The sequence below is a fragment of the Sciurus vulgaris genome (genome assembly GCF_902686455.1).
Source record: "Sciurus vulgaris genome assembly, chromosome: 1".
Classification (NCBI taxonomy): Eukaryota; Metazoa; Chordata; class Mammalia; order Rodentia; family Sciuridae; genus Sciurus; species Sciurus vulgaris.
Genome location: NC_136461.1, coordinates 143,154,573 through 143,182,483, shown reverse-complemented (window position 1 = coordinate 143,182,483; position 27,911 = coordinate 143,154,573). Strand labels below are relative to the sequence as shown.

Genomic DNA, 27,911 nt, shown 5'->3' with positions numbered 1-27,911 from the left:
TGAGCATACAGCACTTACGGCCCAGGATGAAAACATGGGAGCAATTCTGCATCTAAAGGCTAGTTTGTACATGGGGCCTTTACACAGTTTTCTGGCAGGATTGGGGCTCAAAGTTCATCCTGTAAAAGGCTGGATGAAAATCAGCACCTGTTATGAGATTCAAATTTATCACAAGGCTAAGTGCAAACACTGTTAAGATCTTTTTTTTTTTTTTTTTCCCTTAGAGAATAGGGAAGGCAACAATATTCATCTGATTTAACACAAAGGAGAAGCCCTGTCCACCACTGGTGGAGGAACCTGACATCTGGTTTTCGCTTGGCCAGTTTCTACATAATCTGCCTGTGTGCTTGGGTGAAGGGCAGGTGTTGCTGTGTCAGTACATATGAAGAATACAGCTGGAAATAGAACATTTGCTATTGGCTGGTGAGGACTGAAGTGAGCTTGCAGATCAGCAAGGGGGCCCAAGGCAGCATCACCTCCAGATATGGGATCACCTAGTTAAGATGAGTAAGACCGCAGTGGATCAAGGAGACTCTCCAACCACATCCTAAATTTTCATGATAACACTAATGATGCAGTGTGAAATTCCAACAACAAAGTAACCTTGTGTTAAACAAATATTCATCTGGTAAGTTGGATTCTGAAGTGGTGAAGGTGAATTGGGCTTACAAAAAATTCAAAGGCCAGGAATTTGTTGCTATTGACCTGTCCATATGCCATTTCAGGGATCAAAGAGTGGTATTCCCTCCTGAACAGGTTTGCTTTTCTTTGTGAAAGTCCCTTTCTCAAACACTGAGAACTATATAAGTAAGGTGCTTGGCAATACTAAAGGTCAATCCACTGTGCCCAGCCCCACCCTATTTGTCTCACACTCTCCTCACCACACAGGCATATGAATGAATATCAGCGTACATGACATGGGCTCAGTGGATGGCAGCCATGAAGCATGACACTCCCCCTGCAGCCTCAGAGAATATTACAAGAATATATATATATATGGATATGGTGACAAAGCTCCAAACCCATATTCTCAGAATATAAACAGAACTCTTCAGACAATTATTCAGATCCACAATTAGGTCCTGCTTCTAATAAACATGTTGTTTTCTCTCTCACCATTTGCACCCCTAGAGTCCATGACCAATACTTCCACTGCTCTTTACCACAAATAATTGGAGGAGGAGGAGTTGGGAAGCTGAGCAGACTATAGGGACACTCAGACCATTTGAGGGTGCACGGTTTTCATGCTACCTATCAGATAGTAGAGTGGGTCCTGCTCACACTCAGTTACAGACACAGCAGGGACCCATGGAGGTCCATGGCTACTGCTAAGCAGAGGTCTCATAAGGCAGAAAGGAAGCCTGTGGTGGGAGCTTCCAGGAGAGCCAGTGCCAACCCAGGGAAAAGTCAGTGAGCCAGAAATAGCTGACACCTTTCAGCACTAGGGACCCTGAACTGCTTCTGAGTTAAGGGCACGGGGAGTGAGGTTTTGAACTAGCAGAGTCATTTACTCAAAAGCTCACGGGATTTGGATCATTGAATATTATTAATTAAACTGGTAGCCTTCAAAAGACCATTCAAGGAGTAAAATGTCAGTGCCAAAGCAAACCTCATAACAGGAATCAGGAAAAGTCTTGATTATGAGAAACATGACTCCAAATAATAGGCTGGGACTATTGGATGGCATTATAGCTTGTTTCTGGTTCTGATTCCTCATGGCTGGGAAGTGCACATTGATCTCCAGTTCTTTATTCCTTCAGATCTCATCTGGCTGCACTCCCCCGCTATCCCCCATTGTTAGAAATCTCCTCTCCCACAAACTCTGTAGAGGTTGAGGGTTCAAAGAGAACCTGTAAGTCACCCAGTCCATCTGCTCACCCATGTGGGAACTGCCTAGGATAGTGTCCCTGACAGCATCCCTGTCTACCTCCTGGGCATCTCTAAGTGGGCAAGAATACTGCTCCTTAATCTATGTCAATCCTGCACATTCCTGACTTTTGCTGTTCCTCCCTCTGTCGTGAGAGCAGTTGAGTCCTCATGGCACCATGGACACCTTGTGCAACTGGCCTCCCCATCCTGGAGGGGTCTCTCCTGCTGGATTACTGAATAATTGCCCACAGAGTCACTGTTCTGAGTTAAGGTTTCCCACCATGCAGGAATAGATAACGCAGCAATTCTCCTCAGGAAAGTGCCTCGAGGTGATTGCGTCGAAGGGAGCTTGAGGCCTTGAGTGCTACCTATGAACAGGATTCATTTTAGATGACTGAGCCTCAAGGTTGGGAATCAATTCATCTCTGGGCCTACAGAAGAGGAATATTATGGAAGAAACTACATGAGATGTTAGTCAAGGGAAAAGAAAATATTTCCTACCCATTAAAGCAAAAATCAAGCACTGAATCTGACTCCAGATGTAGTGAAGGATAAGAAAAGCCAAAAGTGCTAGGCAGATTGCTAACTCCTGTGAGAAAACAAGAAGAAAGCTTCACTGATTTATCACATTTTTTCCCCCTCCAGCATTGTTTAGGTGGACTTTTCATTTTGGATCATATACCTATCACACGGGGTAATTGTATTACTAGGTTCAGTAAATAGCTCTTCTTCAAATTACACAAAATATAAGAATTCCCACAAACTTTCTAGATATAATTAGTCCACTCCATTTTTTTTTTAACCTAAAACTACCTCAAAAGGTTTCCTTACACCAAACATTTACCTTTGTCATTTTGCATCTGTGAAAATAAATGTCACCAAAGCATATTGCTTTTAATTTTCCAATAATCATTTCTTCTTCATTATCTGATGAAATTGAGATCCACTAGAGCATATACAACCAAGAAAATAAGTCATTTGCTGATGTTTTAAGACATGTTGTTCATAATCCCCTGATGAGGGAGGAGTATAGAGCTAGAGAATACTACCCAACAGCCTCATGTTGGGGTAACACTCACATCCCACAACCATTTAAGAATGTTCATGAAAATGAGTTACCATGAACATTCTTTCTCATGAAGAAACTGGGAAACATTTCTTCTATGGACTCTTCAGGACATGCAAACATCTAACTAGGCATTAGGGAGAAGACATGGATTTCAAGCTTTCATTAAAAAAAAAAAAAGAAGAAGAAGAAGAAGAAAGTAATCAAGAGTCCCTTTTAAAAATGTAGGAAAACCTGTGTGTCCTGCCCCCCTGGAGAACAAACTTAGGAAGCACAGGTTTAATCAAGCCAAGACTATCTTTGTCCAGCCATTGCCAGCACACTCCCAGAACCTCTGAATCTGAGGTTATTTTCCAGAGGAGACTTAAAACCAATTCAAACGTGCTCCTTGGAGGTTGCTGGGAACGACACAGAGGCAGGTGATTAGTCTTTGGAAGTCCAGAGGGGACGCAGGAAAAGGTTGAGCAAAAGCAAGTGGATGCTGCAGAGAAGAACCAGGGACACCAGCCAGTCACTGCAGACAAAGCAGATCTCAACAGCATGCCTAAGGGCCAGGCTTGCTTGCACCCTGTCCCCTGTGAGGCCAGGTGTGAGGTCATTAAGCACAGCAGGGTGAAGTCAAATTGATTTTGTTCTTTGATAGAATGCTTAAAAAAACGAGCCAACATCAGAGGGTGAGTTGTTCCTATATTTTTTCTGAGGGCCATGCTTTCTCTCTGCCCTTTGAAAGCTCTTCTTTCTTGCTGTGGCCTATTCCAGCAGGAACACAGGGGACACGGGAAAGCATTCAGACACAAGAGCTTGGACACTAACCTGAGAAGTAGCTGCAGGTGAACTAGTTTCCTTACCACTCACTGCTGCCCTCTCATTGGCTACGGCTTCTGCCACTTCTGCCTTCCGTACATTTGAATCCTCAGAACCTGGAGGCCCTATGTGCCCCAGACTTTCGCTCCCTGGGGTGCAAGGTGGGTTGGTGGTGGCTTTCCGGGTTTGGCCTTTATACCAACTAGGGTAAAACAAGGGATCCGCAGTTTCCGCTGCTGCAGGGACTGGAGTTTCAGACTCTGTGGTCTGCTGAGAGCCACTGGGCACAACCTCCCCCTTAATCAGGATAGATAAATTAAAAAAAAAAAAAAATAGAAAAAGAAAGAAAAAGAAAAAGTGGTTGATTTTGGTTCCCTTTCCTTCAGGTTTGAACACTGTGAGTTCTCTGCACAATGCCTGACTTAGTGGCTGCGGTAGTTCATCCCACCATCTGGAAGAACTAGGGGCAGAATGTTGTCCTCAGTGCTCCTCTGACATGCCTCTGGATCTTTTCTGTGCTTGTCTCTCTCTGGGTGGTAGCCCAGGAAAATAGGAAACAGAAGCTTCAAGTCAAAGTTGCTTATAAAGTATCAGATATGGGAAAAGGGTCAAACTATTTATCAGAATCAACTTTTTGGCTATCTATGTGGACCCCCAAATTGCTTTTCAAAAGCCAACAACTGACTTTTGATCAGATCTAACCCTCATTTAGTTACTACTCTTCTTTCAATTTCAGTGAAACAGGTATACCCAGAATTTCAAGATTCTAGGATGTATAAATACTATAAGTATTTTAAGCCTTGTTTGCTATGGAGACAGAGCATACAATTTAATTCCACCGCTGAGTTTCCCCTCTGGGGTTTTATTTCTACAGATGATTTCAATCCATTCTGAAAGCAGGTGCAAAAGTAGGGCTCCTCTTTGGTGAGTCTGCATTGCCCACAAACTCAACAGGTTGAATCCTGTCTGCTGAAGTGTCATGAAGTCAGCACAAAAGCTTGAAAACTGGACAGTGACCTCCTAGAAACATAAGGTTAGCTGATCAGGTGCAGCATCTGGGATGAGCCAACATCCTAAAATGTTTTAAACAGTCCTGTCAACACAGTCTCATCAAACGACAAACAGAAAACCAGGCTTCATTCGCTTATTCACTGAAAGCAAGGAACAGTTGCATATCCAGGTAAGCAACACGAATGTACACTAGTGTAGTTTCTCTGTTATGTATAGAAAATTAAAATTTCTGAACTTTCACTTCTCGCCTCATAATACTTCTCACACTGTACCCTATGTCTGTATTCACTAAGCAACAAAAAGTGACCACATCCTCATCAAGTAAACCTCTGTGGGTTGACATCTTTCTCTCAATCTCTCTCTCTCTCTCTCTCTCTCTCTTTCTCACACACACACACACACACACACACACACATTCAAACATCACCTCAGATCTGGGAGTGTTGTTGGTGGAAAGGGTATTAGGTCTTGCCACCTGGCTATAACAACAGGGAACCTGTTGAATTACTTAGAGGACTTTTCTGCCTGACACTGTGACTGTCCTGAAAAACTGTCTGCTACATACAAACATCCGGCATATGGTTATCTTTTTTCTTAAGATAGAATACATTGGGGTATTTAGAAAAGAAAGGAGGAACACCTGTAGGAAGGAACTCATGAAGGGTTACCTGTGTCACTGGGGCATCCACTGCAGGTGGCAGAGTTGGAGGTGGCTCTGAAGAGGAAACTAGAAGTGCCCCAGGGACAGCCTGGAGCTCTGAGGCCAGCTGAGAGGTCTCGGAGGCTTTTCCGGGACTTTCCTCTTCTCCTGATGACTCTATTTGAATATTTTCCACTTCTTCTACTTCTGCTGCTTCCTCTCCATCTTCTCCTTCTCCTTCTCCTCCTCCTTCTTCCTCATCTTCATCTTCTAGTAAGGCATTTTTTAAGCTTGTTATAACTACCACTGCAGCCATGGAAACAGCTAATGGTCAGTACTTATAGCTCAAGCTAAGGTCAGGACTAGGGAATTCCTCTCCAAAAGACACTTGACAATGGCTCAAGTGTGCCATGCTGAGGCCCGTGCTTCCAGTCAAATGTGGACAGGACAAATGTGAAGGAACCATCACCATCCTCCTTGGGTCCTCCCCAGTGCAGACTCCCACACCCACTGTGCACCCCCCACTCCACCCCCACCCCACCAGCCTGCTCACGTTTTTATCATATTCTGCCACATCTGCAAGCTCCTGGAGGGCTGGGATTGTCACTTATTTATATAACCCACCAATCTTCATGTTCCCTCGGGCAACATTAAGGACAGACAATATTAAGTACATTTTTTAAAAAGACCTGTTATAAAGATTTGCCTCTACAATTGCATCCCTGGTGCTGATGCATTTTAAGAGGTCTAACCATGGAGTATTTGTGGAGAGCAGTAACAGAGAATGGAAGAGCAGTGACTGAGATTGGGGATTTCTGGTGACTTCATGGCTGTGGCACACCTGCAGCCTAGGAAGGTTTCTGTGCAAGGGTCCAGGATGCCCAGTTGCTATGGTGACATCCTGCTCTGTGCAAGAGTCTTATCAACTTTGACCTTGATCTCAGGCACGTAGCTCTCAGGGATAGAGAAATTTTCATGCAAGACAACCACAGTGTTTCACTAGCACTGCTACTCCTGAGCCTGCCCGCTTAACAGTGACTTTGGACAATAGGCTTCTTGAGTGCTGCCCAAAGCTCCTAACATTGCATATTGCAACTGTGGAAAAGCTGCATAGATGTTTCTAGTCCTGTAACTTTCTTGAGCACAAAGTATAATGCTTGTACAGTTTTTAACTTGATTATGAGACATATATAAATAAAACTTGCTGGAATGGCTCTTTAGACACTGCTTCTCCATCAGAGAACAGAGCTCAGCCTGATCCCAGCTACCTACCTATCTCTGTGTGTGAGTTTTTCTTAATCCCCCATGGTCCCTTGGTGATACCATGAGTTTGGCCCTGCTGGTCATGGCAGTGTTGTCATTTAGATGGGCTAGGATGAGTCAAAGTGATCACATTTTGGGTCAACTTCACAGTTATTTCCTCTTTTTAATTATTTCATCAGGGTAAATTTCCAGGAGTTGGATTTCTGAGCCAAAGGTAAGGGAGATGTTCATAGCTTATGAAATTCATATGATCACATAGACCTGGCCTTGTTTCCAGGTTGTGACTTATTCTATGACTTGTTACTATTTTCATCCTCTAATGAATGATCAAGATGATATACTAACACATCTAGCCCAGTTTCTTCTATGTTTTATTTTTATCTCATCCTTAACCTTGCTCTTTTTTCATTTTAATGGTATTTATTCCAGCAACCACAACATTGCTATAAAAGCATAATTTTAATCAGATCTGCTCAGATATTTTAATTAGCAACTCTCATATATAGATTTATGAGTTATTTTGGTGTTTAAGAAGTCTATAGAAGTAAGAAGAATCATCATTAGAGAAATGGAGTTAAGTTGAAGCTTAGAGATCCCATAAAAATGATCTGATTCCTGCCTTAGATCTTCCTAAGTTGAGCATAAATAAGCCATCTGCAATAGCAGCCCCTAAGACAAATAACAACGGAAGACAATCACACATGTTGAATGGTTTCCAGAGGAGTTCTTCACCAACAGAGATACTAAATGATTTGCAGTTCATTCTTTGAGAAAGCAGTTTCTGTATGCTCAGTAGTAATCCTATCAGCCAAAGTGATTATTTCTTGCATCCCATCTCTGTATCTTCAGAATTGGAAGAAGAATGTGAGGCTGTAATGTGGGCCCATTCTTTTGCCATGTGTGAGTCATATTTTGACTCTGTCAGTATTTCTTCTTTGGAATCAGGGCAGGCAGCCAGTGGATCAGCCATGGAGGAAACAATAGGAATTTTCTTAGCTTGGAAGTAATCATAGGCCTTCTTTCCACAGACCAAGAGTGTGACATTCTTCCCACTGTTCTGTATTCTGTCCACCACCTTCTCATGGGGTTCATCTAACACATTTACCCCATTCTCTCAATGATGATGTCTTCATCTTCCAGTCCAGCCACATCAGCAGGGCTGCCCTTCTGCACCTCTTTGATGAATGAGCCTGGCAGACCCTGAATTGCATTTAAGTGAAAACCATAGTCATTTTTATCTTTAATCAGCCTGCAGAGTTTAGGCTTAAGATCTGCTACTTCCTTTGTAGTATCTGAACTTGAGACTTCCAGAGGAGCAGGGATAGAAGTTGGATCCTCTTTGAAAGAACCATTAGGTATTTCTTGACTTTGATAGTAGAAAAATGGAGAAAAAATTAACCAATTTATATATGTTATCTGTCTCTTTGTCTGCCACCAAGAGTTAAGTCTGATCTCTACCCTTTTTAGTCATTTCCACCACACTGTCATGATTGAGGGTTACCATTGACAGCAACTACCAGGTCATTGTTCTTCAAGCCAGCTACCTCTGCTGGACTTCCAGAATCTATGTCCTTGATGATGTGACTTTTCTGTTCTGGGCCTGCCTTCAGATAGAATCCATAGCCATTGTTTCCTTTCTTGATCTCCACAACCCAGGGCTGATGAGGAAGGAGTTTCAAACTAGTTGTTTCCCTTTTGAATTGTATCCTCTGTTCAATATGATGCTTGTCAGTTTCTTTGTCCACAAGCAAGAACATGACAAGCTTCCTGACTTCTTCACCTTTTCCACCACTTCCTCATGATTGGCATTCTCCACATTCTCTCCAATTACTTCAATCAGGTGATCATCAACCAGGACACTAGCTTTCATAGCCACACCCTGAGGTGTGATATTAATTATGTACACTCCCTTTTTACCTTGGATAGTTTTCAGAGAGATGTCATAGCTGTTCCCCTCCTTCACCAGATAGCAGAGCCATGGCTGGGTCCAGTTCTCCACTGGAGCCAGTTTCTTATCATTCAAACCCAGATCTTTATTGCTTTGACTAAATTCTTTCAAGTCTACCCACTTGTGGTTCATTTTTATTTTTTTAATGACTTTCTCATAGGAATCTCCATCCAGAACTAGAAAAGTTGCTGAATTCCAACTCTTTCTGACCAGATCCACCACCTGCATATGCTCTTCCTTGTCGACAAAGATACCATTGATCCTAAGAACTCTGTCTCCATCCAGAAGACCAGATTTCTCTGCTGGGCTATGCTTCTCAATCATCCAGACTAGGTGATCCTTCTCAATTCTCAGGAAGAAGTCATAGCTTTGTCCTTTTTGTTTGGACAGTTGACATTCCCAGGGGGTTGAAGATAGAGGCCATTTCTCTACCTGGAAGGAAGAGGAACTTCTCTGTCCCTCAAGAATTCTCTCTACTGTAAGTACTAGTCTTGGAACTCACTGGACTTTGAACAAAGATCAATTTAAAAGCTGATGTATTTAAAAGGACATGAGGTCTGAGTTCAAGTTACTTCTGCACTCCTTCTGCCAGCTGGCTGGGCCCAGAGCTGGAAAACCCGAGAAACCCTCAGTAAACCCAGCACTCTGGTTTACCAGCCCAGAGGTACAAGGAGGGGCATCTTGTCTTTACTTCCAGACAACAAGGAAGGGAGAGAAGAGTAGGGGAAGAACAATCAGGAAGTAGGTGGTTCTGCATTCCTTCTTCTGTTGGATGCCCAAACAACCCCCAATTCTCTTACTACTCTCTCTATTATCCCCCCATCCCAGGGTCAAGGCCAGGGATTATTATTAGAACACCCTCCCATGCTAACGCCATCCTGGGGCTAGTAACCTGTACAGCCCCCACCTAGAAGAAGGCAGGGTGCTTCGATAAACCTCCGTAAGTGTGGCAAATCCTCTCAGTTTACCAATCCTTCCTCCCACTGCCCTAGGAGTTCTTACTTTTATGCTCCCAGAGTCCTGCAGCAAAGCCCCTTTAATCTTGCTCTTGATGATACTTTACATCCTCGTGACTGATACTTTTTGTATGGTTGAGATATCATCATAATCATCCATTGTTAAGTATTTGACTACCCAAGTCAAATGCCCCATAATGGGATTAAAATAGGCATTATGATGTGCAAAGCTGAACAAACACAGTCAACATACTACATGATCCTATTACAAAACAGAGCTTAATGTTGGATTATGATCCTTCTGAAGTTGTCAACATCCATTCTGGAGGTGATTCTGAATCCTCCCTTCCTCCCACCCAAATTTTCTGCAATTTTCCCACACCTAAAATTTTGGTCAAATGGTCAAAAGAATAACAAACCTCTGTAGAAATCAATCTCACGTATTATTTTTTCTTCTCTATTGAGATTGACTGTGAAGTGGCTCATGTTCTCATAACCATGTTCTATTTTCTCCATCTGAAATGCCTTTGATGCTTCTGAGATTCTGCAACAAAGACAGGTTGTCATTTCTGTCACTGTGTAAAGTTTGATAGACTTGGGTAAAAAGGAAAATATGTATTTTTACATAAAATAAAAATAACTTACTTTTGTAACAGGGTTTTGGCATTCTGTGAAAGGAAATAAGAGATACTTAGATTCTTTTCATCAAACATGGTGGTGAGACTTAATTCTTTCCTTTGATGACCCTGAGAATCTTATAGCTTAGTTTCTAAATACTATAAATAACTGCTGTTTTGTCAGGGGCCCTTTTCTATTTAAGTAGTGCCAAATAGATAATGATTTTAGTTTCACCTATTTTAGTAAAATAGGTAAAAACATGAAATATACACAAAAAATAAAAATGTAATAACTAATTTTCAGCATCCACCTTTTGGGTTTATTTCCTTGGTGCCAAGAAGAGAACTTACCTGCAGAAACACTGCCATTTCTGGCTCATCCATGAACTGGATTCCTGACTCAACCAACTTTGATACGTTCTCCAAATGATCAGAGTACTTTTTGATCAGAGCACGGACATGTTCCAGTTTCTCCTCTTGGGTGCGGGTGATGGCTTGGGTCATTTCATTCTTCCTCTCCTCCAGGATGCCATATAGGTAATCAAATTTCTCACAAAGGTCCTGTTTCTGTTTTCTACAGCATTCCTGTTAGTTGGGTTAGTTAATATTAGAAAGTGTTCGTGAGAACACCTATTTTGAAAAATCACTTGGACATTTTGGGAGGCAAAAGCATTTACTTACATAGGATATTTTGTTCATTTCCCCCTTGAGCTGTCCCTTGAGATAGATATCCACTGTGCTTTGAATTCCAGTTTTTATGAATTCAGTATTTAGACAATCTAAAAATCAATCACACTGGCTAAGTGGATCAATGATTTTACAATCTCCTGTTTTTCATAAATGGAGAATTTCACAGAAATTATAACAGGTTTTATTTTATGTTCTATTTGGGTTACATGGGCTACAGGTTATATCTTGCTTGTGTGTGTGTGTGTGTGTGTGAGAGAGAGAGAGAGAGAGAGAGAGAGATAGAGAGAGAGAGAGAGAGAGAGAGAAAGAGAGAGAGAGAGAGAGAGAGAGAGAGAGAGAGAGAGAGAGAGAGAGAGAGAGAGAGAGAGAGAGAAAGCAGAAAAAGATGCTACTTCCTGGTTGGTACCCTTCAGTCTCTCTGCTTTACCTATTACACTACTGTCCTAGTTTCAGTCCTCCCACATATATTCTGTAGCTTCCCAGAGTTTCTGTATCTGGCAATCCCTCCTCTAAGAACTCATGCCGCAGCTAAATCAATTTACTATTAGTATAATTCTAATAGTGATTTTTTTTCAGTTTTGCATCCCCTTGTATAAAGAGTAACATTTAGGCTTCATAACTGACTTTCAAGATTATCCGTGACCTGGCTTTAACTTTTCTTCATAATTTTCTTCTATTCTCTATCTTAAATCTTATATTCCAGCAAAACCAAACCACTTGCTCTTTTGCTCTTGCTTTCCACTTTGTCTACAATGTTCTCCCCCAAGTCATAGCTGCAAACTCTAAGCAATCTTAAAGACATTTTTGGAATACCATTTGTTTCATAAAGCTTTCTTTGATCTCTATGACTGAATACCAACTCTTAACCTTCTAATGTCCTATCATAGTTCCATTTTTGGCATATATCTGTGTCTACCAGATCCTCTATTTATTCAGTACTGTATAAAAGAGGGAAATACTGGAGGGAAAAGTTGTCTTGGAAGTTTGACTTGCACATGTACATTGTATGATTAAAGCATCTCCAGTGCTGTCCAGTTCCCCTGAATATGAGTCCATGTTTAAATCATGACTAATTTTCCAGTTGACTTGATCATTGGCCTTTGATTTTTTTTCAAGTTCCACTAAGCTTGGTGTAGTGTACCAATCTCTTCAGACAAGACCATCTCTAAGTCCAGGCCCTTTGTGAGCCATAATGATCCAACCTACTCTGGAATCCAGTTAATTTATCTCTGACATCTCTGACCTGTGCATGACCTTTATCATATGTCCTTTCATATTTGCAAACATTGGTCTTTTTGATGTCACATATTGCTTTCTTTCTTTCCCTGAGTCTTTTAAATATGTAAACTATGGTCTTCCTTGAAGATAGAATCTAGGTCTGCCTCACACATGTCCATCAATTATAAAGATACTCCAAAAATGCAGAAGAAATACACCCCTCAGTCCCCTGCCTTCCCTGCAACAAAGACAATTCTCATCACTGTTTCTAGCCAAACTATAAGGCATAAGGGAAATCCAGTGGTTCAAGCCATTTTAATAGAATTTCTGTCATCTACCTACTCATTCAACAAACAAGCCTTAATTAAGCATGTCCTTTGTCAAGCACTATTAAACGTAGTTCCTGTTCTCAAGGACTTCACAGTTCACTGAATGAGAAAGACTACGGACCTGTAATGTAATACAAATTAGGAGGCTGAATAATGGTAATATGTTAGAGATTTATGCCAGGTTTAATAGAAGCATAGGGGTGAGACCCTAATTTAACTCTTTGCATAGGTGGGGGATGTTTGAGAGGGGACTCAGGAGCATTAGCTCAGGAAAACTTTCTTAGGAGAAGTGATGCCTAAGTTTGGCTTTAAAGGATGAGTAGGAGCAAAGGAGGTGGTAGGAGGGAACAAAAATTGGGGTGTTTTGGTAGTTGTTGAAGTAACAGACAAGGGACCATGCAAGACATGAAAACTGCTGTGCTTGCCAAATTTCCATCCATTTCCAGTCCTTTGACCTGTCACAACAAGACCTAGGAACCGAAGTCGGTTAGTAGCTTTCCAGTCAGTTTCTTTTACTGTATTATTTTTGTGCTAAGCTTAGAGCACACATGTGATCTCTGCATAACTGGAATATGTCTATCTAATGTTTAGACGTCCCAACGCTTACTGGAAGCATGATGGTTTCTAGCTTGTTCTTCCAATATGTATTGTGCACTTGAAACATTTATAATGATATTATATTAAGATATAGTACTAGAAGAATGTCCTCTTTTTATAAAAGTTTTCTTCATATAATTTAGTATGTGTAAGAACATCCAAGTTTATGAAGTTTATTTGTGATGAGATTGATGTGAAATCATGTGTATTCTAGTGCATTGCTCAAATAAGATTATATCGCTTATTTTGATTTTATAAATGATAGTTGTTAATTATGTACAAGGAATTATATGATCCAAAATCTGTCACAATTTTCTCCTGTCCAGAAGAATACAAAATTAATACAAAATAAAAATACAAAATAACATACAAAATAAAAAATTATTATATTTTCTGATTTCCAACAGAAAAACAGCTCCACATTTTCTCTTGCTTAATTTGCCTTTAATGTAAATCTATGCAAAATGTGATTAAGAGACAAATCTGTTTCTGAAATAAATCCTGTGTCTGTGGAATTATGTAATTGGGACTTACAAACTTCTAGAAATTAAGATGTCTAGATTAACCTCGTGTCATATTCAAATGTAAAATACAATTTCATTTTTATGAAATTGAAAGTCATATACTTATTCTGAGACAGGATCAACCTACGAGAGACTAACTTAGGTGCCCTTCAATCTCTCTCAGCTATAAGACCATAAAAATGCCGAGGAATTCAATGAGCAACCACAGGTTATCAATTCACCCCTTAAGTTAACTGGGGAGCAGGTATGTGCTATTCAGAAGAAAATTTTCTCAGAGGCTGTGCTGCTGCTAATTGTGTGATTGAGTACTTTCTGTGCTTTTGTGAATGTGAACTGGTAACGCTTTCAATCTGACTTTCTAGTAACCTGGAAAATGCAATAGGAAAAAAATACAGACTGTGCATTATCCAAATGCTTGCAGATGGTACACCTTAAAGGATGACTGTTACCTGCACAAGCATGAGAGCAACCATGTTCATCTCTTCATCGCCACTTCCTCTCTTCAGAGACTTCTTGTTTTTAGCATATTTCATTAATTTGAATAAAAATATGTATCTTTAAGTTCAATTTCACATTGTAGGCCTACCCTCCCTCACCCTACTTCTCTGGATAGTAGTTGAATTAAGATGCACACTTTTTGGACTTTCAAATTTATTTTTTCAAATAATCTCCATTTTCTTCCTTTCGATATCTGTGGTTCCTATGCTTTCTGTGTATGCATGAGGGCGTGTGCTTGTGTGAGTATGCGCAGCAAGTGGAATAACTCCATCATAAAGGCACGTGGTCCTGGCCACCAAGCGACCTTGGATGCCAAGTCTCCAGCCACAGCCCCGCCTTCCTCCTGGGTCTGTCAGACTGTTATATTTATTGAGTTCTTAGAAGAACCAAATTAAAGTTGTCTGTAATACTTTAATAAAAATAAAATCCATCTCATCTCTAAGGAGAACCTGTTGTGGATGTAATATACTAAAAAGGGATGATTTTATAAAGGGAAAATTATCCTGTCCATATTGAAATGGTCAGATGAGGACAAGTGGAATAATTTTCAAGACTTCTGAATGAAAAGAAAAAAATCAAGTAGTTTTTGGGTTGTTTCCTTAAAAGTGCATAGGTAACCTTTAATATTGATTGAAAATCTATTGTTTGGCTGTAGCCTTCATAGAAATGTCAAAATTGACCAACTCTAAATTTTAGTCACTTTTGTATTTTAGTAACAATAGGATAAGATGTGCAATTGCAAAGGAAAGTTTTTCATGAAAAAATAAAGAATAAAAAAAGAACAGATAAAAGGATAGTTTGCCAAGAAGAACCATCATGCCACCATTTTTAATAACTAAATTTTTATTGACTTGCTTTTTTCCAGGTACTTATTACTTTCTGAAATTATCTTGTTACTTATTTGTTTTCTTGCCTAATGCCTCTTTTAGAATAAAAGATGCCTGACACCAGGTACCTTTCTTTTAAGCTCATTTCTATTTCCCAGCATTATGTGTACAGAATATGGCACAGAATGCATACTTGAGAAATATGGGTTTGAATGATTGAACAAAGAATGATTAAAATATGACTTTCATCTAGAATATTCTAGCCCTCTCTCAACAGCTTCTATTTTAAAGAAATGGATTTTTAAATAAATACCTTAACCCTCTGCTTCAATCGATGCTCAAAAGAAAACAGAAAAATATATATTGAAACTTAGAAAAGTCATTTAATCTTAAGGCAGTTTGGAGTTTATTTTTAATCTACACAATGCAAGATTAGAATATATAATTGCTATGGTCTCTTCTGAATCTACAGTTCCAAGACTAGGACTTCAGGTAAAAGTGGAGATATTTTTGAGGGTCTTCAGGCTAGAACATGCCTCTCTCCATTCCCAGACAGTTTCAGAGTGTCATGTACAGTACTAAGACAGTAATGTCAGTCCAGCTTGGGTGTGTACGGCCACAACAGGAAATGCTTACAGCAATTATGACCATTGCCCTTACCATGTAAGGAGTATAGTTCTGTGACCAAAATAGAACTGGAGATAAACTCTTAGCCCCACCACTTGTCGCTGAGCAACTGTGGCTCCACCAGGCCCATTCATATCTCCACCACATTCCTCCAGCATTGATGGAGACACACTTGTTCAGAGCAACAGCTTCATTTGAAATACTGTACTTCACAAGTCCCTTTTTGAAGCTGGACAAGATTTCTTCCCCCACCACACTCTCCCCGCAAAAGAAGGAAAAGCAGACAGTAGACTAATAATACTGAAGGAAGAACTCCATTAAAGTGGGACCTTCTTACCAAGGATTTTAAGCCTGGGCCTTCATCTGTAAAGCTCCTGTGACAAGCATTTGGAGAACTCCCAGAGGCACATATTAGGATGTTACTAGAAAAGGGCCTCTAGGCACAGGCTGGGGTTTAGCCCTGTTCCTGCCAACCCATGCCTTTGCCAGCCCATGCCTTTGTGTAGAACTCAGCTGATAAAATCCATCTGGGGGTTGTGGGTCTTCAGTCTCCCAAAATCATGCTCTTTCTTACTGTATCAAGCAGCCCCTCTACCATAGAAGGATAATTATGTAATAATTTGTGGCATTTCTTAGGCTTTCTCTTGAGGTCCTTGGCCTCAAGGCTCTTCTGGGCTAATTTGGGTTATTTTGAAACTCCCTGAATAAACCCTTGAAGGATGAGGCCAGGTGGGCCTGTTCTGATGTAAGCCTACTGTGCAGCAGAGGTCACATGGCAAGTCGAGCAGATGTTGAACTCACCTTGTTCTGCGAATAGGCAGTCTGCTTCCCAGGAGCTGCTCAGTCTCCCTGGGTTGCCAATATTTCAAATTGTCACAAAGCCTTTTCTATAAAGAATAGAGCTAATATCTAGTTCCATTCATTTTTAATTTTCCCCTCTGAAGGGAGCTGCTCAGCCCTGCTATTACAATTAACCAGGACCTTGATAGTCTTCTGGCACCATTTAAAACAAGTCCCAGTGGTTCAAGGGATGGTTCATTTGCATTGTCAGTATAAGTGTGTGCTTTCCAAGGTGACTGTGAGAGTGACTGTGGTGTTGCTGTGCACAAGCCCCCCAGCACATGTCTCTAACCCCACTTGATCATCAAACACTGCAAAGAGTATTATCATGCCTACTGTAAAGCTGAAAGTGGAGGGTGTGCAAGCAGAAAAAACTTGTCTCACCTCCCATAATTAAGTGATGGAGCAAATATTAAAACTTACATCTGTTCTTTTGAAAAAGCATTTATATTGTCTTAAAAATGTGGCATCAAAATTCAGGCATGCTTATTAAAATGATTCTTATATATTCCTATTTTTGTATTTGTAACTGCATGGACAATGTCTCAGAGACAAGGAAAAGCAGTTGGGGGTAAAATCACTATTTTGGAAATATAATGTTCTTACAAAATTACTGGAGGATTTACAAAAGTTGTCATTCTCAGATATAGGGAACAATAGCAATTATTTTTATTTTTACAGACTGCATTTTGATTCATTGTACACAAATGGGGTACATCTTTTTGTTTGTAGGGTTGCACACAATATAGATTCATAATTCAACTCGTGACAGTTTCCCTAGACAGGCATTCATATAAAACAGTAATATTTCTAAGGTTTGCCTGTTTGCCATTGGGAGTGCCACTATTAATAGTCTGCTCCTTGAGATATCCAGTGACATAGGATAAGTGCCATTGTTAAAGATGATAAGAGAGATTCCTCTAGGGATGAGGAATGAAAGTGAAACATGCTTTTCTGGAAGCAAAGAGTTCCTCCCAAGGAGAACTTCACCCCTATGAGCAATCCCCTCCCCAGTTCTAGCCCATCTCAGAACATCTACAAGCCCAGAAAAGCATGCGAAGCTCCAGAGCATTCTGGACTCCTCCAGAAGAGCTCAGAAGACCTTAATCAACCTGCAATCCAGAGCTCAGGGAACATCTTAGGCTGGGCCCCCTCATCTGGAATGGCTAAGAAGTGTCAAGGGTCCTTCATTCCACCACAGCCCACAGCAGAGGGAAATGCCACTCCCTCTTCAAGACAGCCCATGCTGCCCTTTGAAAACTCTAGCCACACTCAAACTTGTTCTCATCATCCATGTAAATATAAGTCAACAGCATGCATTATTTTTAAAGGGTAACAAGGAATCCAGATGTGATTTACCCTAAGCTCAGCAATGGTCCAGGACAGATTCCTGGCCAGGTGCCTCCCCAGGCAAGACATTACATGATTAGGGACAAAATTAGACATGTGCAAGAAACAGGCACCACTACCAGAGGGCAGGTGTCAGTGTCCCGGTGGAGAGACAAGGTAATTATGGAAGGACAGTGCCCACCCCAGGGGCTACTCCATTTCCTATCCCTAAGGAGTCCTCCACCAATCAGAAAAGAGAATTCTTTAACAACAACTCCCCACCCCCAGGAACCACCAATGACTTCTCACAAAATGTTTCTGGGCAGGTGGTGAGCAAAGCCACGAAGGGAAATAACAACCCTAGGCGGACAAGGGAGCTCAGTTCCCAGATTCCTGCTGCAGAAGTCACCTGCTGCACAAGGTGGAAAAATTTCACTCAGAGCCAGAAGACCTGGTTTGCTCCACATTGTCCTGCTTTGCAGGCTGGTGAGAAGCAGAGCCTCTGAGGTTTTGTTCATGGATATGGGTTTGACTCTACTGGAGACCATAGGTGCATGAGGTGGCTACCTGTGATGGCATCCCTGTCCTCAGTAGCCCTTCAAACAGAACTGGAACCATGAAGTCAGAGACCCCACTGTGCTCTGAGGCAATTCCTACATCTTCAGATGAGCTATCGACACTGATCTGAAAGAACCATGCTTATCCACACCATATCCATTAATTTGTTCTTTATTTTACTGGTTATAAAATATTTCAAACTTACTTCATAAAAATGTGAGAGAGGAATATGTAAAGAAGGCATTGAAAATTACCCCCAGTTCTATTATTTAAAGGTCCTAACCTTTTTGGTGTTTTACCTTCCTGGTGTTTTTCCTCCCATGGGTGTACAGAAGGTTAGATATAGATATACACATTCTGTGTTGTTATATAGGAATATATACAACCTTATGCTATTTATATATATATAATATATGTGTATATAGTATGTATATATAATCCTATGACTGATATATATTATATATATATATGTATATTATACTTTCTATTCTTTTTCATTATTTCCTTAAGACAAAGTCCCAGAAATAAACAGGTAAAAAGGGATGAAAAAAATTCTTGCAGGGAGTAATTGCACACCCTCCTGTAGAAACCTGTGAAAATAAAAGGGTGTCAGGTTCTATGAATGTCATTATCAGTAAGAATGGGATAATGATCCTGACCTTTGCTTCTGGAAAGTTCTCCCTGATATCTGCCCTAAATTCCTCTGCGGAATTAACTTCAAACATGTTCCTTCTTGTCTTGTTCTCAGAATAATTAGAAATAGCTGCCTCCTACTGCACTTTTGACTAGTCACCATGAAGAAATACTGTTGCTAAATCTTTTGCCACCCTTTGACGCTGGCTTAAAGGAGATGGAGTCCAGTCGTTTGCATTTACTCAAGGCTCCAATGTGACCCATAGGGTTTTTCTCCTGGATGTATTCTGCAGTCTCTCTGTCTCAGACAGAAAACCAGTTCCACCTCACAGACATCTCTGAAAATGGTCCAGGGATGTGTAGAGATTATCTCACTCACCCACAAGCAACAGGCTCCTACTTAAACACTCCAGACTCAGTGTGGCCTGTTTTGGCCACATGGCTAGCGATTAAACTGTAATTGACTTTTACTGTAACTAAGTACAAAGAAAAAAGTGGAAATTGCCCATTTCTGAATCTCTTTGAGTTCTTCACCAAGACAAAACATTTTTTTACAAATCCTAGATTTATCATGGGTCTTTTTAGGAATGTGAGTGTGGAGAAGAAAGATTTAATGATGTGTAGACCTAAAATGAGACAATTATAGTTAATGCCTTGAAGTCATCATCTAGGAAATGGCCCTTGGCTTTTAATAGAACTGGCTTTTCTAATGATAAAATAATAATAACTAGTTTTCACTCTCTCATTGCATCCCAGGTACTGTGCTAAGCATTCTGCTTAATTTAATTCCTCTCAGCAACTTTATAAAGTGAGTACTGTTATAATACCCTTCTTACAAAGGAGAAATCCAAGGGACTGGATGTGCTTGTAGTAATATGAATGGATCTTACGAACATAATTCTTTGCGACACACCATTCATAAAATTAACAGACATACATGTGAAACAGTAGCATTTTATGAGAATACAGCCAAACAGAACATCAAATCCTATCTCTGGGGAGGAAAATAGGAGTGGGAAATGAGGATAAAAGGAAATGAATAGATAACAAGAGAGGACCTGCTGGCAGCAGTGAGAACAATGACCAGGACTGAGCAGTTTAATACCATGGTCCTCGGCACTGAGTTCAAACAGAGTCGGCAGGGGACCTCTATGCTCAGAGCAGGGAGGTAGTAATAGACTGCTCCAGATGACACAACCAGAAACCAGGAGTCTGACCCAGGTGTCTGAGTACCACCCCAAGTACAGCATGGTTCTAACTCATCCATGAATTAATTCCTGAACTATAACTGCCACATCGCTAAACCTCTTTTGGTCTTGCTTCCTTTGCTATGGTTCAGATAAGTGTCTCCCAAAGGTTCCCACGGTGACACTAATGAGAGGAGCTGTGGACCTTTATGAAGTGGTGTATGGGATGTCCTTAGGTCATTAGGACAGTGGGACCTTGGTCTCTTCCTCTCTTCTTTCTCTGCTTCCTAGATACTTGCTCTTACACTTGATCACACCATGATGAGATGTTCCCAGACTCCCAATCCTATGGGGTTGCCCAGTCTTGGACTTGGACCTCCAGAACCATGAGCCAAAATAAACCTCTTTATTTTGCAAATAACTTCTGTAGGATAATTCACTATAATGAGGCAAAGCTGACTAATACATTAGGCTTTCGTATTTTGATTTCAGTAAATACATAGTTTATATTTGATCTTCAGGAAAAAGTAGATTTGCTAGATATTCTTACATGTCAAACCCAAGTGTGATTAAAGGGCCCATCATTCACCAAGTTTTTAATGTTTATTGCATGCCAGGCATTGAACCAGACAGAGGGCAAATGGATGTGAATGAGTAAGGAACTTTGCCTCCTTGAGCTCCTAGCTACTGAACCATTCTCTAAACAGAGCAGGGCAGTTCTTTCTTCTCCTGCTGGCCCCTGTGAAGCCTGCAATTTGAGCACGGTTGTGCTGCTCAACCTTGTTCATCATTTTCAAAGTATTTACTAGCATGTCTTAAGATTGTCAAGATTTACTCCAAGAAAGTTTGCAGTAATAGCTGTAACACTCATTTCATTAAATGGAAATTCATTTTCTCCTTGCTAAACTTTCAAAGGAGTTGACCAAGGAAGAACAACACATACAACAACCACCTGAATAATTGCGGTTAAATCTGCCTCTTCCACTCATGTGGCAAGTTCTACTTATGTGACAGAAAGTGAACACTTTAGAGACATATCTGAAAGGAAGTCATTCTGTTAGGAAATAATTAAAGGCAGGATGGGAATTTCTGGGGCGTTGAGGAAGCCGCAACCCCGCTCTCCCAGGAGCTGCAGGCCGACTCCCTGAGAGTCACCTGACTTACCTCAATGGTTTTACAGGTGTCCTCCAGCTGACTGATGACTCCCTGGACTCGATCATTGCTCCCCACAAGAACAGCAATGCCATCACTGAGCTCTGACTGATGAAGAGAAAAGAGGTACTCAAGATCTTGGGGACCGGATCACTAAAGATTGCGGATTAGTCATCGTATTGTTCTTATGGAACTCCTAATTGAGTGTCCATCCAATTCCAAAGGAATAACTGTAAGAATTGGGAAACCTGTGACCCTCCTGATCTTGCAAGCACACCTTCAGAGAGGGATGTATTTGTGTGGGAGGGGAATTCATAGTTTTCCTCACATTTTCACTAGAGACTATAACTCTGCTGAAAACATGAAGAACATTGAAATTATAGCTATAAAGAGTAACATTCAAGTTGAGGAACTCTAATCATTGTTTATAAGTGGAATGGAGTCTAATATGTGACTTCAGGGACCTAAAATGAATTACTTACCTAGTACAGCTCAAGATCAGCTTTATTTGGGAAGTGTACATAACAAACATTCATTTTTTGACATATAATTATTTGAGGCCTAGTATGCTAAGCACAAACATTCTCTAGATTGTCATTATAAACTGTAACATGATTCTTGGAGAGAAATTTCCAAGCTGAAATTCTTTTGACCCAAGAAGATATTCTTTTGTTCACAATGATTTGATTTACCCTCTTCTCATAGCTGGCTATGGAGTTGCAGGGAGCACTGAATGGCAACATAGGAAATCTACATGCTTGGTCCAACTCTGTCCTCAATTTCTCTATAATGTTGGGCAAAACATGTCTTCGATGTGGATCCTAATTTTCTCTTACTTAAGTGGGGAAATCTGGATCAAAACAGTGGTTGTAAAATATTTGAAAGCTGCAGAATCTTATCTTCAAGTGGAAGCTAATACAGAATCCTACCAGGTCAAAGTGAGGCAGTTTTAACTAAACAGGAGCCAGGATGGAGTCCCACCTTCTGTTCCTCTGACCTTCCCATGAGTCACCAGGGCTTTGAAGGAAATAATGTTAGGATGTGAGGGACAGGGGAAAAGGAGAAGGGGGAATAAGTCAAAAGTAAATTTGAAAAATAAAAAATTTGCAAAATCCTCCTTCTTCAGCAGCTAGCAGTTATTGATTGTAACTAGTGTTGTCTGAGTATTACTTCCAAATTTTATTTCGGCCCTGATCTTCACAATAAAACACTGACCAATGAGGAATTGATGATTCTAATTGATACCGAGAGGTGGAGCTTCTTAAGTTCTCAATACAAGAGTGTCTGCAAGTCATAGTGCCCCAACCCCACTTTTATCTGTACTAGAGGGATAAGTACTGACAAGTTCCTGCATGAAACTAGGTCAGCAGGTTGGTGACTAGCTGATATGGAGACTCTATTTGGTCTGAATGAGGGGTCTGAGGCCGAGGCCTGCGTGGGTGTGGCGGGGAGATGCGCCACACTCAGGATGTCTTTTAGCAGCTGGCCTAGACAACCTGAAGCCTGGCAGGAGGTGAAATTTTAAAGCTGTTCAGTAACTGCATGTCACTATGACAATTCTCTCCCACAGGGAGTGGGCCCTGCAGAGGGCAAAAGGAAACTTTCCTTGGTGAATGAAGAAAAGTATTCTGTGACTGGAGAGGGAAAAAAGCCATCCTTTTCTTATTTGTAATCTAAACTTCAAATAAGCAGTAAGCAGTTTGAGCTTGGGTCTGGCTCCTTAACACTGCTTGTCTTCAGCAACCTCCAAAAGGCACAAAAACTGGAATTCTGTCCTTCTGCATCTGTTTCTGAACCTCAGCATCCTTGTCCTCTCTGGCCTTCTCCACCATCCTGCAGGGAATCTACATGTGGCTATGTGTGCACCTACTGCTCCCACAACCTTCCCTGTGGGGCCCTCTGCACATGCCCTCCAGGGTCCTGTGGCCCTGTACGACTTGGGATTACTCCTTCCCCAGCAGGGAGCTGACCACACCAACACTTGAAAAAGACTGAGGAGAAAGGGCTGGAGCGACTCCTTTACCTTCTGCCTCTGGAACACATGAGTGAGGGGAGCCACCTGGCAATCCTTGTGTGCACCAAACACCTTGCACAGGGAGCAGGTGGGCACTTCACAGTTCAGACAGTAGATGTTGATGCGCTCCTCTTCATGTTCTTCACACATGGGCTGGTCAGACTTCTTTTCTGGCCTGGGAGGAAGTAGGCAGATAAATGTTCATCAACTTTTATAGGATCAGAGCAGAGACAGGTGACTGAACTTACAAACCCCAGTGGGTCCCTGAACCCCCAGCAACCCTATTCCAGGAGACTCCTGAGGTCTCTTTCATGTACCCCAAACACTCGGAGTTCAGTTTCCCTGTAGGTTTAGTGATGAGTGCTGACAAATCTCTTAACAACCTGCTTGGTGTGAGACTTGGGACCTGGAGACACCGATTTGTAGCATTTACCAATTTTCATAGTGCGTTTCCAACATGGTTGATTTCAATTCAAGCTTTAAAACTGTCGAGAGAAATTCCTGAAAGTCGAACACTGGGCCCTTGCCAGCCATCAGGAATGTGCTCCAGCTTTGTGTCCATGAGCTCACAAATTTCTTATGAGACACTTTCTATTATGGGTGAGAAGGGGAAGTTGCTGATAAACAAAATATCAATCAAGTTTATGTCAGCAGAAGAGCTCAATACCAGCCCCTAGCCTCTGGTCCCAGCAAACACCTTTCCTACCTATAAAACTGAGGATGGCTAGGGAGAGCCAAAGTTTTCTTTTATTATTAATCTGGGTGCTGTTAGAAGTAGAAATACATATGAGGGAGGTGTGGAGGTGCCTCCTTATATAAAATCCAGGAGTTTTGATGAATTCTATCTAAATATTAGTACTGTTAATAGTTTTCATATGTATTTGAAAAAAATCAACCCTAAATCCAAGAGCATTCTTAATAGTCCAAATCACATAGATATTTAGAAGCACTTCAGCTTTGGGACTACATTCTTCTCAGTTGCTATTGAGATGCATTTCTTAAAAACTACCAGTTTTAAGGGGCATGAAATCAATTTAGGAGGTTGCGACTAGCATTGCTAAAGTTAAAATAGCATAGCAAATACTATGCATTATATGTAGCAAAGATAAGTACCAATATATAAAATTTTTGTTTCAGGTATATATATATATATATATATATATATACACACACACACACACACACACACACACATACACATATTATGTGAAGCTATATATACATACATATCCATGTATGTAATTGGTCAATATTATGATGAAAAGCATACTTTCTATTGAGTCATGAATAAAAATGTTTGAACACAATTGATGCTGTGTGGTGTATTTAATTACAGTGCTAGAACTCAGAGGAAGATGAAAAACATGCTAAAATACTTTTATAAGTTACTAGGCAAAAGTTCAGTATTTGGATTGGGGCAACTAAACATTAGGAAATCTCCAGGTCTGGTAAGGAAACTGCATGGACTTCTACCTTCAAGCTTTTGGAATCTGATGTTTGCAAGAGGAATTTCAATCTGGTCTTGTGGGAGTATAATCTTTGACCTCCTGGCTTGTCCATATGCTAGGAACTGAACCAAGAAATGTAACCCCATAACTGGAAAGATTACTTTCCCTCCTGGGTATATTTCCTCCACTAGAACATGAACTCTTTGAGGAGAGGGGCTATGGTATGTCTTCTTTTTTGCCGAATTCCCCAGTGCCCATAAAAGGACCCTGCATACAGGGGAGGGCTCCTTCAATATTTATTGAACGAATGAGAAAATAAAAGGTAATTTGCCTGAATGGTAGACAGTATACCCTGGCTTTACATATCACCACCCAGCTCTAGAAGGCATGGGGAATATGGGCACTGACTTAGCACATATGAGTGACAAAGGAAGAGACAAGACAACATCCTGAGTACTCTGTTAATAAATGACCAAGCTCTCTGGGGGTTATCTACAGATGAGGACTGACAAACTGGTCTCTGTCTGATCAAAGGTACCTCTACCACTAAAACCTTCTCTCTCATGTATCTCCATCTTGTAGTAAATGCGGGCTAAACAAGAATCTGGAGCGTATCTACTAGAAAATGGCACAAGCAAAGCTACTGTGCTCATCTCCCCTAGACATTTCCTGAGGGCAGCTGGTGTTCCAGGTGCTGTTCTATTGTCACCAGAGACAGTGTTACAGCCACAGATATAGGTAGTATAGGAGATACAGAACATGTGGAAACAGTTATCAGGCTATATGTTTATTTTTGTTTGTGGTTCAATTCTTCTTTGTCATGATGCGACATATACTGAGAACTGCTTCCCATATTTCTTATTAGGTTTTTCTTGTTCAGGTGGCAACACAGGACCAGGGGTATCACCTAATTGAAAATGAGTGTACAATGAAAACCTCTGGACAACTTACGACAAATAACAGATTTAGGACAAATATGACATGTAGAATAAAGATGAAAACACATTTTTATGAGGTGAGTGGTCAAGCTCACAGTCGCGGTTCAGAGGTCAGTGCCAAAGGTTGGCAGAGACTCCCAGCCATGCAGGGCAGGCTAGGTGCAATGAATTCGTAAACTGCTCTTGCCCATCTCCAAGGCTGTGGGAACCACACCAGCATTTACTGAGAGGTGGGCATCTGGTTTTGGTGAGGCAATTCCACAGGAACCTATGTGCTGACCTTAAAGCTTAATCCTACTTCAGCTTCACCATGTGGCCTTAGGTGAGTTACTCAACCTATTCTGGTCTCAATTTTTATTGATATCTAGAAATTGAACCAAGAGTCTTCTAATTAAATATGGAAGGATGAACACAGGCATGTACTTATGTTTCCCATGGAAATACCACTAAAATGAGATAAGGAAATAAACAGGTATAAATCAATAAAGGACAAAAAGTAAGCAAGATGATGGCAAATGGGAAATGTCTAGCAGGTGTTGGAAATTGGCAACAGTGACCTACTTGAGTTACATCTTAGCTCTGCTAAGTGCCTGCAGGGAAGAAGGCTACAAGAAGCCAGCTGACTTGAGCTGTGGAGTTCTGAAAAGGTTCTGGAACTGCAGCCAGAAGCTTGAGTTGTACCTCTCCGAAACATCCTGAAGACAGGCACTTAAAGGAGGCTGAAAAGAGAGGACTATGCATATTGTATGAGACAGATTGAGGATGTGTGCCACAAAAACAAAAGAATAAACCAACAGAAGACATGGATTCAAGAAGCAAGAAGCTTAACCCAAGGAAGAGCAAAGTAGAAGGTAAAGCCCAGGCATATGAGGACTTAGTCCTAATCATCTATAGTGGAAAAGTTAATGTTATGGTTTAGATGTTGTGTATCCCAAAAGCTCATGTGAGACAAAGTTAGAAGTTTCGGAGGAGAAATGATTGGGTCATAGCCTTAACCTAATCAATGAATTAATCCCTGAAGGGATTAATTGAGTGGTAACTGGAGGTAGGTGGATGTGGCTGGAGAAGGCCGGGCTTGGGGGTGTGGCTATGGGGTACATATTTTGTATGTGGAGAGTGGAGACTCTCTGTCTGCTTTCTGATCATCATGTAAGCTGCTTCCCTCTGCCACACCCTTTGGCCATGATGTTCTGCCTCACCTGGAGTCCCAAGGAATTCAGCCATCCTTCTATGGACTAAGACCTCTGAAACCATGAGCCCTCAAATAAACTTTTCCTCCTCTAAAATTGTTCTGGTTGGTCATTTAGTCACAGCAGTGAAAAACAGATAATATCTAAAATTGAACAATCAAGCAATAGAAACATAATAGCATATACATGTCATTAGCAACAAAAAGCAGAAAACAACTAAAAGAATTAAAAGTGACTTTGGGGATCAAGATGTGAAGGTGAACAGAGTAGGGTGGGAAATGTGCCTTTTGTTAGAGGCCTTGTAGTGTTGTTGAACTTTCTGTGATTTAGTTTCACCAAAACACTAAAGAACCACCATTTGATTCAGTTATCCCACTCCTCAGTTTATACCCAAAGGACTTAAAAGCAGAATACTACAGTGACACAGCCACATCAATGTTTACAGCAGTTCAATTCACAATAGCTAAACTATGGAACCAACCTAGGTGCCCTTCAACAGATGAATGGATACAGAAATTGTGGTATATATACACATGGAACATTACTCAACCTTAAAAAAGAATGAAATCATGGCATTTGCCAATAAATGGAAGGAGCTAGAGAATATCATGCTAAGTGAAACAAGCCAATCCTAAAGAACCAAAGACCAAATGTCTTCTCTGATATGCAGATGCTAATTCACGATAAAGGAGTTGGGTAGGGAAAAATAGAGGTACTTTGGATTAGACAGAGGGGAGTGAAGGGAGGGGAGGGGGTATGGGGTGGGAAACACACTGGAATAAATCAGACACTATTACCCTATGTGCATACATGATTACACCAGTGTAATTCTGTGTCATGTACAACCAGAAGAATGAGAAGTTATACTCCATTTATGTATGATGTATCAAAATGCATTCTACTGTCATGTATAACTAATTAGAACAAATAAAAAATCAGTTAGCGAGCTTTAAATAAAGCAATAAAGACCTTTAACAGGGTGAATAGTAATAATAATAATAATAGTAATAATCAACCCTCACAGGATTGTGTAAGAACTAAAGAATTGCACAAGATTCACACATAAAGCACCCTGAACAGTGTCTAACACATAATACATAGTAACTTTGCTTATTATACTTTAAAGTTTATTACTATT

At 40.8% G+C, this 27,911-nt stretch overlaps 1 protein-coding gene and 1 pseudogene across 11 annotated transcripts in view; both read right to left on the bottom strand.

The window, feature by feature from the left end:
- The window catches only part of TRIM55 (tripartite motif containing 55), a 46,866-nt gene that overhangs the window by 15,685 nt on the left and 3,270 nt on the right, over nucleotides 1-27,911 (bottom strand). For 3 of the 10 annotated variants that reach the window (XM_079102314.1, XM_079102315.1, XM_079102311.1), the window contains exons 3-9: nucleotides 23,207-23,372; nucleotides 21,196-21,291; nucleotides 10,526-10,759; nucleotides 10,203-10,225; nucleotides 9,977-10,101; nucleotides 5,419-5,660; nucleotides 3,749-4,036 (exon numbers count right to left, since the gene is read on the bottom strand). In XM_079102314.1, the coding sequence (XP_078958440.1) occupies nucleotides 3,749-4,036; nucleotides 5,419-5,660; nucleotides 9,977-10,101; nucleotides 10,203-10,225; nucleotides 10,526-10,759; nucleotides 21,196-21,291; nucleotides 23,207-23,372 (1,174 nt within the window). Of the gene's footprint in view, nucleotides 1-2,370; nucleotides 2,459-3,748; nucleotides 4,037-4,081; nucleotides 4,760-5,418; nucleotides 5,661-9,976; nucleotides 10,102-10,202; nucleotides 10,226-10,525; nucleotides 10,760-21,195; nucleotides 21,292-23,206; nucleotides 23,373-27,911 lie in introns of those variants that run through there. The other 7 variants (XM_079102318.1, XM_079102319.1, XM_079102317.1 and 4 more) reach the window with 4 other exon arrangements.
- Nucleotides 5,926-9,963, bottom strand: LOC306639829 (Na(+)/H(+) exchange regulatory cofactor NHE-RF3-like; annotated as a pseudogene). Its single transcript has one exon. The product of its transcript is annotated as a Na(+)/H(+) exchange regulatory cofactor NHE-RF3-like (transcript).